The sequence below is a fragment of the Candoia aspera genome, chromosome 15, assembly GCF_035149785.1.
Source record: "Candoia aspera isolate rCanAsp1 chromosome 15, rCanAsp1.hap2, whole genome shotgun sequence".
In the NCBI taxonomy this organism is placed as follows: domain Eukaryota; kingdom Metazoa; phylum Chordata; class Lepidosauria; order Squamata; family Boidae; genus Candoia; species Candoia aspera.
In genome coordinates this window covers 4883027-4896423 of record NC_086167.1, presented here as the reverse complement: position 1 = coordinate 4896423, position 13397 = coordinate 4883027, and the positions used below count along the sequence as shown (strand labels likewise).

At 50.5% G+C, this 13397-nt stretch overlaps 1 protein-coding gene across 7 annotated transcripts in view; it reads right to left on the bottom strand.

Annotated features, from left to right (window-relative positions):
* EMID1 (EMI domain containing 1) overlaps window positions 1–12108 on the bottom strand; it is a 66452-nt gene extending 54344 nt beyond the window's left edge. For all 7 annotated transcript variants that reach the window (XM_063315380.1, XM_063315379.1, XM_063315381.1 and 4 more), the window contains exon 1: window positions 11668–12108. In XM_063315380.1, coding sequence (XP_063171450.1) covers window positions 11668–11819 — 152 coding nt within the window. In that variant the 5' untranslated portion in view covers window positions 11820–12108. The remainder of the gene's footprint in view (window positions 1–11667) is intronic.
* Window positions 12109–13397: the final 1289 nt, after the last annotated feature.

Sequence of the window (13397 nt, the reverse complement as noted above, 5' to 3'; positions counted from 1 at the left end):
AAATTAGTAGCCAGAGGAACCAGATGTTGCAATGCGGAATATGCATTTCAAATGAGCACACTGCTATATTAAAAAGCTGGAGAGAATAAAAACGCTTTTGGCAGCAAAATGGGAATAAGCTCAGCCCCAGGCGTCTCTTCCTGGGGAGAACATTTCAATTACGTTACAGTTTAATTAGATCTACTGTAAATGAAAGAAAGAATAAACAAAACAGCCATGAAATCTTGAGCAAATAGGATAATAGCTGTGCAAACTCTCAGCAGGCAGCTCTCACAAGCGTCTGGGCTCGCTCCAAGACAGCTGGTTCACACAACACGCTGATCCTCAAGTACAGGTAGTCCTTGCTTAACAACCACAATTGGGACTGGAATGTCGGTTACTAAGCAAAGGGGTCATTAAGCGAATCTGACCCAGTTTACGACCTTTTTTTGCAATGGGCGTTAAACAAATAACTGCAGGTGTTAAGTGAACCACGTGATCATTAAGCGAATCACACGGTTCCCCATTGATTTTGCTTGCCAGAAGCTGGCCAGAAAGGTTGAAAATGGTGATCATGTGACCATGGGACACTACGCTGGTCATAAATGTGAACCAGTTACCAAGTGCCCAAATCGTGATCACATGACCATGGGGATGCTGTGACAGTTGTAAGTGTGAGGACCGGTCATAAGTAGTTTTTTTCAGCACCGTTGTAAATCTGAACTATCACTAAACAGATGGTTGTTAAGCGAGGACTACCTGTAACAAAACACAGTGGCCATGTTCACATTACGTGTAAGGCCCACATGAATAAACCGTAACATGGCTTAACGCAGGGGTGGGCAACTTCATGAGTCACACAGAGCCCCCAGCACTCTGTAGGTCATCTTCCCCCCAGGATCTCTAGGGGGCAGTGCCAATATTCAGCTGCACAATGGCCAACTTCTGTGCTGTGACTTGGGGGTCTTCCCCATTAGAAATAACAGTTGAAAGAGGATGCTCCAATATTATCTCCTATCGTCCCCAAATTGCCATGCCTGAGTGTAGATATTTTATCTGAATTCATCTTTTATCTGTGCAAACATTTTCAATAAAAATGTATATTAAAAAAAAACAATTTGGGTATTTTGCTGCCAGATTTTTAAGGGAGTTAGCTGGGTTCAGGGCACCCACAGAGGGGTGAAGAAAGTCAAGATGGCAGGCATGACCGGTGCTCAACGTCCTGCCCCTTTTAACGTATGCTGCATGTTAAAAAGAGGTGGGGCTTTGATCACCTGGCTTTGGCCACCATCTTGACTTTTGTACCCCCCTCCTCAGACGACCTTGCCTAGGTTCCCACAACATGCTGAACCCCATTTCAGCCTCCTGGAAAACCATGCACAGATGTCGCCGAGGAGCTTCAGCAGCAGAGACGGACCAGCCTCTGACCTTTTGCAAAACTACCACCCAGCCCCTGGGAAGAGCGGATGAAACTTGGCAACAGGCTGAAAAGGGAGTCTGGGAGTCCGTCCAAGATCCGTACGCGAGTTGGGAACTCCTGCTGTCATTAAATGCCACTTCTTGGAGACCCACCAAGGTCATCTGCCCTTGCCTCTCCTGGCTGCATCCGCTGCAGAAATGGGAAGTCGGGTTCAGCCAGCCTCTCTCCTGATCTGTAGGGCTGGGGGACCAGGGAGGAACTGTTACAACTGGGGGACCCAAACCCACAAACTTATTCTCATTTTTATATCTGAAACACTGGGAAAGACAGAACATTATTCAACAAGCTTTCCAGATTGGCAAGATCACCCGTAAGAATGCCCAGATCTCACAAGATGGGGCCATCCTGTGTCATGCTTTATTTTTATATACCGGGTATACCAAATGTCAGGCCCCATAGGCCAATCACAAGATGTTTTATTCATTTTTTTTTCCCCAGAGAAAAATGCCACTGCACTTCAGAATGTTCAAAATCATGAGCCATACAAATAAGGAAGGCTTTAGAAGAAAATGGCAGCCAATTCAAACTGTCTATGGGGGTCTGGCTTTTGGTACACCCTGTATGAATCTGTGTGTGTCTGTCTGTCTGTCTAATTTAATGGGGGAGACTTCTGCAAATGTTATCTGAAGGTTCATGCGCTCAGCGAGGGTTTTCTCACTGTTTAGATGGACAGACAGATGATAGGACAGATAGATAATTGATGGAATAGATAGAGGATAGGATAGAAGATAAATACAGGACAGGATGGATGGATGGATGGATGGATGGATGGATGGATGGATGGATGGATGGATGATAAAGACAGGATAGGATAGGACAGAACACAATTAGAGGATAACATGGGAAGTCTGCTCCACATTTTTCTGAATTGTATGCTCACATATGGTAAGCTAGAACCAGTCAGAATTCTGCTCCAAGCAACTTCCTACAGTATGTTTGTGCAAATCATCTCTCTCTCTCTCTCTTAATGACATGATTTCCACAAACAGCGTTCTAGAACATTCAAATTTATAACATAAAAAGCCAGGAATGCCCATTTATGCAACAATCAGCCTGCCAGTTTGAACATCCCTTTGAATGTTCATACTCGGGGAGTAAATAACAATAGATAAATGTGACAAAAGTAGAAATTCTAAGCAAGAGCCTAAATCATCTTTGAAGACGTCCATTAGCTCTTGATATAAGCCCACTGCCTCCAATAAAATAAAAAATAAACCAGTACATTTTTAAAAACCTAGCTGTTTGGGTTGTCACTTTCAGAGGCAGATTGCAAACTCTGATACTACAGGAAATCCAAATAGGGAACAAACCATGTTTATTTAATGGAGTGCAAGAGATATGTTAGAAAATGAAAGCTGGCTTAGGGTTGCCTTCTGCACAGCCACCTGGCCTTTGGGGTTCTGCTCACCCTACAGAACGACACAGATTATGCAGATTAGTTGTGAAAGTCAACAGTGACAGTAGGAAAGAGATGGTGGATCCACAGCTGAGGAGCCACAGAAAAAAAGGTAGAGATGGCCACAATTTTCGTGCAATTAATCATTAGGTAAATCAGAAATAAAATTCCTAGTTTTAGAATTAGCTGGTATCAGCTGGTAGTGATGGGGAATGTAGTCCAGGGATGAGCAATGGTTTGTTTGGTAGCTCAAAGCAGAGGGAACAACCTCACTGGGTGGGGTTGGGATTTCTTAAAGATAGACCTCCCTCCCTCCAATTTCCTTCCTACTTCCTCCCTCCCTCCTGCTCCTTTCCCTTCCTTCCTCTTTAATTTCCTTCCTACTTTTTGTTCCTTCCTTCCTTCCTTCCTTCCTTCCTTCCTTCCTTCAACTTCCTCCCTCCCTATTTTATGTAAAGAAAGAGAGCTCTGCTGTAAAGAGATTATTTCCTCTCCTCTTTCCCTTCCTTCCTTCCTTCCTTCCTTCCACCCATCAAGGCACCTATCTTAAGTTTATGCCACAGTTTTTGTATATTTCCTGTTTCAGACTGGTAGGAAACCAAAATTTAACAGTGCCCAGAGGACAATAAAAAGGGGAAATTAAGGTTCACATGTGATCCTGAAACCACCAAGTTGTTGACCCCTGCACTAAAGGCAAGAAAATGACATTAAGGGAGAAGCATCTTTTGAAAAAAAAAAAAAGAAGAAGAAGAATGAAGAAGCCATGGTCTTCCTCCTGAAAAAGATTTCACAGAAACCTGGACAAAGATTCCTGTAAGTGTATTTTTCTTCCTAATTTACACTGGAGGCCGTCTTCTTTTCCTGCTGATGAAACAGAAAGGCTGCTTCACAGGGATGAGATTTGTCCCCTGCAACTTCAAAAAAGTTTCCTCTAATCAGGGAAGTTTCAACCACGGCCTCCACAGGAATTAATTGCAGGGCATCTCAGCAATGGAACGAGATCAAAAGCCGTGGGGTTAAATGCAAACCAAGGAAGGGACAGGCGCCTGCCACAGCCTCCCTCATTCCTTGTTGTGCAGGCTGTCCTGAACCGCAACCAACCCGTTTGCAGCAAGAATGGAGTCACTGTGCTGCCAAATCTTTCAGAAAGAACAGAGGTGTAACAGGTGTGAGAATAACCTGAGGAACAGGAGGAAGAGCCACAGCAAAGGCAATGGTCAGATAAGAAGAACCTGAGTCTGGGCTAGAGCTGTAGCCTGAGAAAGCGTCTCAGACTTGACCCTCCCTAGTTCTCTTTCGGATGAAGGCAGTGTGAGGTTTCAGCCGGCTTCTGACTCAGAAAACGAAACTCAGAAGGGGAAACAAAAACTTACCAGGCAGAAACCAGGAAAGCAAAACCCAGAAATGACTCAGCAGCACGGGAGAAGGTACAGACGTGTGACTGGCCAGTCTACGGAGGAGGATTTGAATCCTCCAATCAGCACGCGCAAAAGACATGTACAAAAGCATGCGGAGAGAGCAGCCCAATTGGCTGCAGAAGGGAATAGGTGCGCAAGGGATCGGCATAAAAGGCAGACACGCGAAGAGCGAGTTGCCGGAGACAACCGATCCTTTGAGCTCACAGCCCCAGTGGAAGAGTCCTTACCTGCATCGGAAACCTCATCTGTAGCCAGAGGGGAATCAACGCCTGCGTTTCCTACTGTGGAGGACCTGTATCCTACACCCGCTGCCACAGAGGATCCCTGCCGATTCTAACAACCTCAGCCTCACGTCCAGTTCCAGACCTTGCCATCGCCATTCAGTGCGTTCCAAGCACATTCCCAGCCTTGTTCCCATCTCTCAGCCTTGCCTAGGATCTCCAGTCCAGTCCAGCCTTGCTTCCAGTTTTCAGCCTTGCCTAGAATATCCAGTCAAACCCAGCCTAGCCTCCATGTGCCGTCCCAGTTTGGTCGGTGTTCCAGATTGCGGACTCTTGCCTTCAGTTCAAGCCTTGCCACGTTCCCTAGAATCATCCAGTCCCAAGCTCTGGTCAGCGAATCCTGCCCTGCGGTTTTGCCAGTGTGATTCTGCAACCTCGCCTGTTCTTCCGTTGTTGCCTGGGTGGTCTTGATCGGAAACCATTATTACCTCATTTATCACATGGACTATTTGTTGTAAATAGTTGGCTTAATAAAGAGTTGTTTTGATAATAATCCTGTCTGGCTGCCTCATAGTCTGAACAGGACAGGCAGGGAGGGGAGAGGCACATTTAGAGATCAAGATTCTCTTACTGTAACCCTATAATAAAAGTTGTTTTGGTGTTCATGACTTTCGCATTCAAGTCTGGTCTACCTTATAGGGCTGACAACGGGGCTGCTTCGCACAGACTCAGACTATCAAAGCTACAATTCCCTAGGCTGGGTTCCCTCCATTAGCAACCCCTGCATGTTTGGGGGCTACGATCAACCACCCCAGTCCAGCAAGACTGAGGTCCCAGCTAATCTGTTAGTTGTTTGGTATTTCAAAATACTTCATTATAATTCTGATAAGGATGATTAATAACAATACTGATATTAATGATTTTGTTAATATAGCCTTACAATAACGTAGAATTAGCCCATCTGGTCATGTTTCCTGTCTGGTCTACCTGGGAAGGCTGACATCAATCTTGCAAGTATGAAAGTACAATTCTCCCGCCGTCACATTTACAGCCTGAGAAACTAGGGAGGGTCCCTTCTGGGCTTCTTGCTCTGCCCACTATCCAGCTGCGGGCTATGCTGTCTCTTATCTGACCGTTCCCTAGGCAGCATCTCTTCACCCCATCTCCCAAGGTCTTTCCCACATGCCATTACAAAACATTAGGGCCCTGTTTGTGGCAAATACACCAACCAGGGCTCAAATATCTGCATCCGGACCAAGGTCGGGCCACACAGTCCTACTTGGGATTGCAGTCAGGTTACCACCACTGTTTTCCAACTGGACACTTTCTGCTAGCCTGAAATCCCAAATGATCTGGAAAAGGCAACATTACGTCTGTACAAACATGAGGAGAGCTGAGCTGCCCAGAAGGTCATCCAGACTCTCCCCCCAACCACCGTTTTCTACAATAAGTCACCAGATGTTCATGGAAAGGCCATAAAACCCTTCACTAAGGCAATGCACTATTCCATAGCTGCTCTTACGGTAACCAGCTAATTGTCTGTATCCCATAAAATCTCTCCAGCCAGTTTGATCCTGCAGGGTTGGCACTCTCCGGTTTCCTTCGATTGAACAAAGTTGTCTATCAGGAGCCAGGATGTGCGCTTTCTCTGTTGCAGCACCTGCCCTCTGGAACATGGTTCCTCCCGAGATTTGAACAGTTTCCACCCTGCTGATGTTTCAAAGGTCCCTGAAGATCTGGCTCTTCGCCCAGGCCTTTGGTGAGGGACAACGAGGCCCCTCACTTCATCATGCATGCCATCTTTTTTCCCTTTATTTATGTTTTATTGTAATTTATTGGTTGGATTGTTGTCAGCTGCCCAAAGTTGTTGGGTGGCATACAAGTTTAATAAAAAATCATCATCATCATCTAGCAAGCAGGCCCTTTAGCACAATTCTCTTTAGCAAGTTCTCTTAGCAGACTCATTGAAATAAAGGGATGGATACAAGAATTCCATCAAGAGAACAAATTCCCTTAAGAAGCAACTTATCCCTGTAATTTCTGGTTCTCTTTTTAACAGCCTTCCTGTGAACCAGCAAAGTGGCAGGTCTGTTCACTGATAACAGGGAAACTTGCAGCTGACTGTGTAATGGTCTCCTGAATTTTTATCAGACTGGGAACCAAATTATTACCACCTGCTATTTGGTTAATGGCTGCCACTAAACCTCACAACTCCACAAAAGAGGCTGTGAAGAGACAGCGACAACAGACCGATTCCCCATCAATTTATCTAATATCTCTTTAGGATCTTCTAAACTCCCATTGACAGAGAATCCTACAAGACTGCACAAAGCTTCTGTTTCTTGTCTAATTATGCAAGAGGGAAAATCGATGTTGCCATAATTGTATAAATGCTTGCTGAACTATTCTATCCCCAAACGCATCACCTGTAAAAAAAAATTATCCTAGGAATGGTCTCCTGATAGGAAGATGATCCACATCACTGCACCCATACATGAAAAATGCCTTGCGGATGTATTTATTTACCTAAAACACAAACATGGTGCTTACTAGCACAAACACATCCTTGGGCACCACCGTCTTTTCTATTTTACCATTTTGGGTTTCACCAGTTTGCCTCCTGCAGAGCTTTTCAACAACATCTCTGATGGTAGCACCAGTGGCATCCAGGGGGTGGGTATCAAAATGGGCAGGAGGAGGGGTGTGGTGTCATGATCCAAGCCTGGCCCCTTTTGGATGCATCTTGCACACACACACAAAAGGGTGGGGCTTGACTGCAATGCCACACTCTGCAACTTGCCAATGTTGATCTCTCCTAAGGATGCCCATAGAAGTTAGTCATCTTCTGACAGGACCCCCCCCTCCCACTTTCTGTTTCCAACAATGCCAACCAGGGCAGAAATCTGGGGATGGCCATCCCACTGAGAGATACATCACTAACGCAGAGTCACCCAGTGCTCTTCAAGGTAGAGAGGAAATTTAACATCTTTGCAAGCCTAGTCTTGTAATAATCTACACCACACTACTTGGTGGAGGCATTCACACAATACACTCAACCAAACCAGGTAAAGACCTTGCAGCTGCATTCACACAATGTACTAAGCTTGGCCAGCATTACTTTGGTTAGCTTTTTTGCAGCTGAGCCAGTTTGGTGTCATGGTTAAGGCACCAGGCTAGAAACCAGGAGACTCTGAGTTCTAGTCCCGCCTTGGGCCAAAGCCAGCTGGGTGACCTTGGGCCAGTCCCTCTCTCTCAGCCCTAGGAAGGAAGCAATGGCAAACCACTTCTGAAACCTTGCCAAGGAAACTGCAGGGACTTGTCCAGGCAGTCTCCGAGAATCAGACACGATTGAACGGGTTAAAAAAAAAAGGTGAGGTGAGTAGGTGATGTTTGGATGGTCCACGTTCCAATGGATTGTGGGTTAATGGTTTAATTTAGTAACCCAATTATGTGCATTTTGGGAACACAGGACTTGGATTCACACAACCACCTAAACCTGAGCTAATAAAACTTGCTATTCACTTAACATGCTCTGCTCAAACAAAGAAACCATGTTATAGCTTAACAACCCTTGGGAATGCTCTTCAGCCACAGCACCCATTTCCCAAGCTGTCCGGGATCTTCCCATTTTTGGCCTTGCAGAGGCATTCCAGCGGCTTGCCAGCCTGCAGCCCCTCTGCCAGTCCTGGAGCCACAGACCGCGGCTGCTCCCTGCGAGGCCCCACCGCACCACAAAAGACTCTTTATGCGTCGCCTTTCCCTTGTAATTTAGCCTCTTCTGAAGGCCTGTGGGTGGGTGGCCAGCCGGCTGGTCCCCTGGCCAGAGGGCTTGGCTGGGAACGGGAGGTTAAAGGGCCCTGCCCGTGGCAGTAGCCACAATCGCTCCTGGAATGCTAGCGCTCAGCATCTGGGATGATGGAGCCCTGCCCGCAGCCGGACGGGTGCCAGTGGCCACGCCGAGGAGGGGAAAGCAGAACTCCCTTAACCTCTCATCTCCCCCCCGGCTCCAGCCGCAAGACCTCCTCAGCCGCTGTCCCATGAGCCTTGGAGGCAAAATGCCTGGCCTGGCCATCCGGGCATGTCGCCAATGCTGAGGAGAGGATCCCACCCAACAGGGCATTTTGAAACATTTGGGTGCCAGGCTGGAAGCTGAAGCCACAGAGGCTGCCCGCAGAAGTCGGGGGCACCTTGTCTCAGCCTTGTCCCTCTGGTCAAGGCTGGGGATGGTCCACAGGAAGCCAGGGGGCTCCACCCCGGCGTCTCCCATTATCCCCAGCCTTGGCCTATAATTAGAATGCACACTCATTCATTCAAAGGGGAGGAAATGCAGAACTTCCCTTTTCTTCCTGGTCCTTACTGCATCCGGATTCTGATTCCTTCTCCCTTTTAAGATGGAGCAGGAGACTTGAGTGGGAAAGATCCTGTTTCCACACACAAGAGGCCTTGCCTGGCTTACTGTCGCAACCTATGTTGCTAGCCATGCCCTTGGACTGAGCCTTTTTTTGCTGTGGTTTGAGCAGCAAAAATAACTTCGGCATCCCATTCAGGATTCCACCAGGAGAGCAGCTTGTCTGAGCCTTGCGGAGTAAGAAGGTGGCTGGCTGGCTTGGGAAAGTCAGGATGGGCCACCCTGGGGCCCCCAAACTTCCAAACTGGGCCCCTAGAGCCATCCTGGGTCAGGCTTCCAAAACGCACCAAAAATTGGTGGTTCAGCTTCCTGCTGTTTTGAGATAGGAAGCACAGGAAAGGGATCTGGCTGGGCTTAAAATAGGCTCTCTGTGGGTTGAGAGATCTCTCTGGATTAAACGTTCATTTATTTTGCCATTTTATTATTCATTTATTTTGTTCATTATTTATTTTCATTTATTTATTTTGCCTCTTCAGGCAAGCACACACGCCCCCCTTGGAAAATGGTGGCCCCTGACCTGAGATGTGTGCCGGGGTCGCTCCCAAATTCTCCAAGCTGGGAGGACTCTCCATGGCGGCACCAACCAAGAACATGGGGGCTGATGCTGGGGAACATGCAAAAGGGCTCCGCAGAACCCTCTTTGCGGCAGTCCGGCCCACTTAAGCCTGAGCATCAGCTCAACACAGGCTTAACCTGTCCAGGGTCCAACACGGCTACAGCTCCTCTGCTGCCAGGTCAGCCAAATCGCTCTGAGTCAAAAGCCGTTTTGACAGATCCTAAAGTTTCTTCCCACTTTTTCTATTCCTGCCTGGTTTGCCATCAGCCTTTGCACCAGGAGAGAACAGGGAAAGTTTGGCTACATCAAGGGAGTCTTCCTGATTGGCCTGCCAGGGTACAACTTGGGCACCGAAGCCAATTTATATTAAGAAGGCATGGGGACATATTCTGTGAGTGCCAAGCCTTGGCAGCGAGCCTTGCTTTCCCAGCCTCTATTCCACGGAGGACCGATTGGGCAATCTGCAGACTTGACCTACGGTGGACTGTTTTTCAAGGCTGCAAAACACAGCGGTCCAAGAAGGACAGTTTGGCTCACAACTGTCTGGGTTCAGTTTTTTTACCTGGTACTGATAGGATTAGCATATTTGCACAACATCGCCCACCAGTGACCTGATCCAAGAGGTGTGAATTGGGCAGAGTTGTCCCTGCTGGGCAGTAGCCCTGGGTAAGACCCCTGGGCTAGAGATAGGTCATCTATTCATGAATCCTGACTGCAAACGCCCACCTCTCAAAAGGAGAGAACAGAGTTGGGCAAGATGCGCCAAAGAGGCATTCTGAGGCTCAAGTGTTTCCTTTGAAAAAGGGGTTTTGTCCTCTCCTTTTCCATAATATTAGAACCCCAGGAATGAAACAGCTACGAGATTCAGAGAAGTGCAACCATCTGCAGAACTTCAGCCCCAAAGTCATTAAGAGGAGCTGTGAGACTGGATCAGGCCAGGAGTCCACCCCAGGCCAGTCTCCCACAGTGGCTGATCTGCTGCCCAGGGGAAATTCAAAACTAGGTTCCGCTGCAACAGCTAGTATCTAAAAGCTGTGCTTCCTGTGACTTTGGAGACCACAGGCCACCATCAAAAAGAGCACCCATAAAGAGCTTGACCCTCCGGGGGAGCCCTTCCCCACATCTGGGGGCAGAGAAGTCCACAGTTTAGCAAGATGCTGGACTGGCAGAGCTGAAAGGGCTCAGAGGGGAATTAGACTCATTCAGTAAGAATAAAGCTATTACTGACAAAGAGAATGTGTGCACCTGCATATGATCCATGCCCCTAAGCCAGAGTTCCTCAACGGTGGGGACTCTAAGATGAGTGGCCTTCAACTCCCAGAATTCCCCACCTGCAATTCTGGGCGTTGAAGTCCACACAATTTAGAGTCCCCACCGTTGAGAAACATTGCCCCAAGCAAAGGTTAGGCTTGCAATTTTCATACTCTTTATTTACCCGGATTGTGGACAGAAAAACACGCTTAACGAGTGAATTCAGAACTAGCAACATTCAGGGCAGACCAAGCATCCCTAACTACTCCCTGCAACCAGATCTCGCAACGGTCATTCGTTTGGGCTTTAAAACCAGGGCGCAGATTCCGAGCGTCTATACTAGAGCTGGATTCACGCAGCATTATAAGCCATAATGAGGGTTTCTTTGTTTTGGTTGCGACGCGCGACTCCCCTCCCGCCCACACAAACGCTGGTGGTTTATTCCATAAACCGCCGTTCACCATTCTGTGCAATCCGAGCTCTGTTCCGCTAAACAGCGCTGCAGTCACACGCCACACTCATCCGGGGTCAACTGAATCCAGACTTTTAACATCAACCTCCTTTTTTTCTTTTTTGGCCCCCGCAGACACCCCCCCAGCGCCGCCGGCTTCATTCCCACAACACACTAGCCTGACACGCACTCGACTCGCCTGGGCTCAGCGTGCCGTGCGAACGGGATTTGGAGAAGGATACCCCCCCCCCCGGCCTGAAGCAGCCTTGCTCGACGCCGGTCCCGCCACGAAGCCCCGCCGCAAAGAGGTCACGGCAGCGCTCCTGCCCCGTCGCTAAACGGAGCCTCCCCCTTCAGGAGCATTATACCTGTGGCTCCTGCACCGCGGGGAGGGCGGCCGTGCTCCCCCGCGGCTTCGCTCGGCCCCGGCCAGCCTCGCTTCAAGCGCCGGGCCGGAATCCGGCCGGGGCTGGCCGAGGGGGCGGGCGGCGCCGGCCCTCCGCTTACCTGCGGGCGGCGAAGTGCAGCCCCGCGCGGGTCCAGGTGGCGCTGCCCGGCTGCGGGGGCAGGAGCAGGAGGCAGCAGAGCCGCAGCCAGAGCGGGGCGCGGGGAGCCGGCCAGGGGCAGCCCGCCCAGCGGCCTCGCCCGGCCGCCTCCATGCCTCCCCGCCGCCGCCGCCTGCAGCCTTCGCTCGAGCTCCCCGCCGCCGGTCCGGAGGTGCGCGGGAGCGCGGCGGCCAGGGCGAGAGGCGCCCCCCGTCCGGAGGAGGAGGAGGCGGGAGACCACCCTCGCCGCGCCCCGAGCCGGCCGGGCTCACTCCGGGTGTCGGCCCGCAGGAGGGGGCGCGTGCTGACGAGCGCGGAACCCGGAGGCGGCGGACGGGCGGGCGAGCGAGCGGCCCCCCGCTTTAGAGCAGCACCAAAGAGGAGGGGCGGCCGCCGGCCCCGCCCTCCCGCCCGCCCGCCGCGGGGTCGGGCTCCGGGCGGGCTGGGCGAGCTCCCTGCCCGCCGCCCGCCTCGTCCCCCTGCGGCCGGGGACGGGGGGGGGGTCCCTCCCAGCGGCGCCCTCGCCGCCGGCCCCCGCTCCAGCGGACTCGGGGAAGCCCCGCTCCGCGTCGGCGGCTTCCCTCCTCCCCGCTCGCCCGGCCGCCCGCCCGGCCCGCTGCGCTCTTGAGCGGCCGGATCCTGCCCGGAGAGCGGAGCGGCGTCCTCCCGGGCTTGGCCCCGGCCGGCCGGAGTCAGAGGCGCCCCCGCTTCGGCCCGAGGCAGGTCGAGCGCCGCCCTCCCCCTGCTGCCGCCGCCGCCCGGCGGGGCTCGGTCCTGTCCCGGGAACTGTCTTTCGGGGAAGGGGGAGGGGGCGAGCGGAGTCCACCCGGGGCAAAGAGGGAGAGCCCCGGCCCCCTTCAGCTGCGCGTCCCCCCCCCCGGCCCCTTGGAAGCCGGGGCTCCCCTCAGCATCCCCCCAACGGGCCATTTTTCTCCCAAGCAGTCTTGGGGGTGGCGGGCTGCCCCATACTAGACCTGAGCACCCGAAGCAGAAAGTCTCCTTTTCCCACCAACTTGATGAAAGAGAATTGGCTCGTAAATTTTTTTCCCCCAGCAAAGCAGAAAAGAATTTTGGGTCAATTCTCCTGGGTGGGGTAGGAAGCTTTGAATGCTGATTTCGGGATAAAGCAGGCAGGAGATCTGCTTATCAATGGGCGCCTTTCGGGGTAGGCCTCCCCTGTTTCTGCAGCCTCCCCACTTCCCATCTTTCTCTTCAGGCCTGGGGAGAAAACACCTCCAGGAAAGCTGCTTCCGTTAAGGGGCCATTTTGCCAGCCTTAAGAAATCACTGGAATTCTGTTTGATAGCCAGCAAGATTCAGCAGGACCTTCCCAGGAACAGTCCGAGTTGATTCGTTCCTTGTTACAATTCATGGTGGTCTCCTCTCTGAAGCCTTCAGTGCTAACAGCCTCACTGTTTAAAGTGATTTACTTTAACTTTAAAAAGTGATACCTGCGCTGGCTGTGTTTGCTTTTATCTTTATTTCTGTCTTATTTCAAGCTGGTCAATGACCAAAGTCATTGGGACTTCCAGACTTGCTGGGAGTTGGGTGGCGTATGAATTTAATAAATCATCATGGTTAATTGCATAGTCAGCCAGATGTTTAGATTGGATTTGGCATTTTTGTCCACCTATTGAGTCCTTCCCAAGGACCTGGGATAGGCAGATGTTGTTGTTTAATAATATTAAAGATA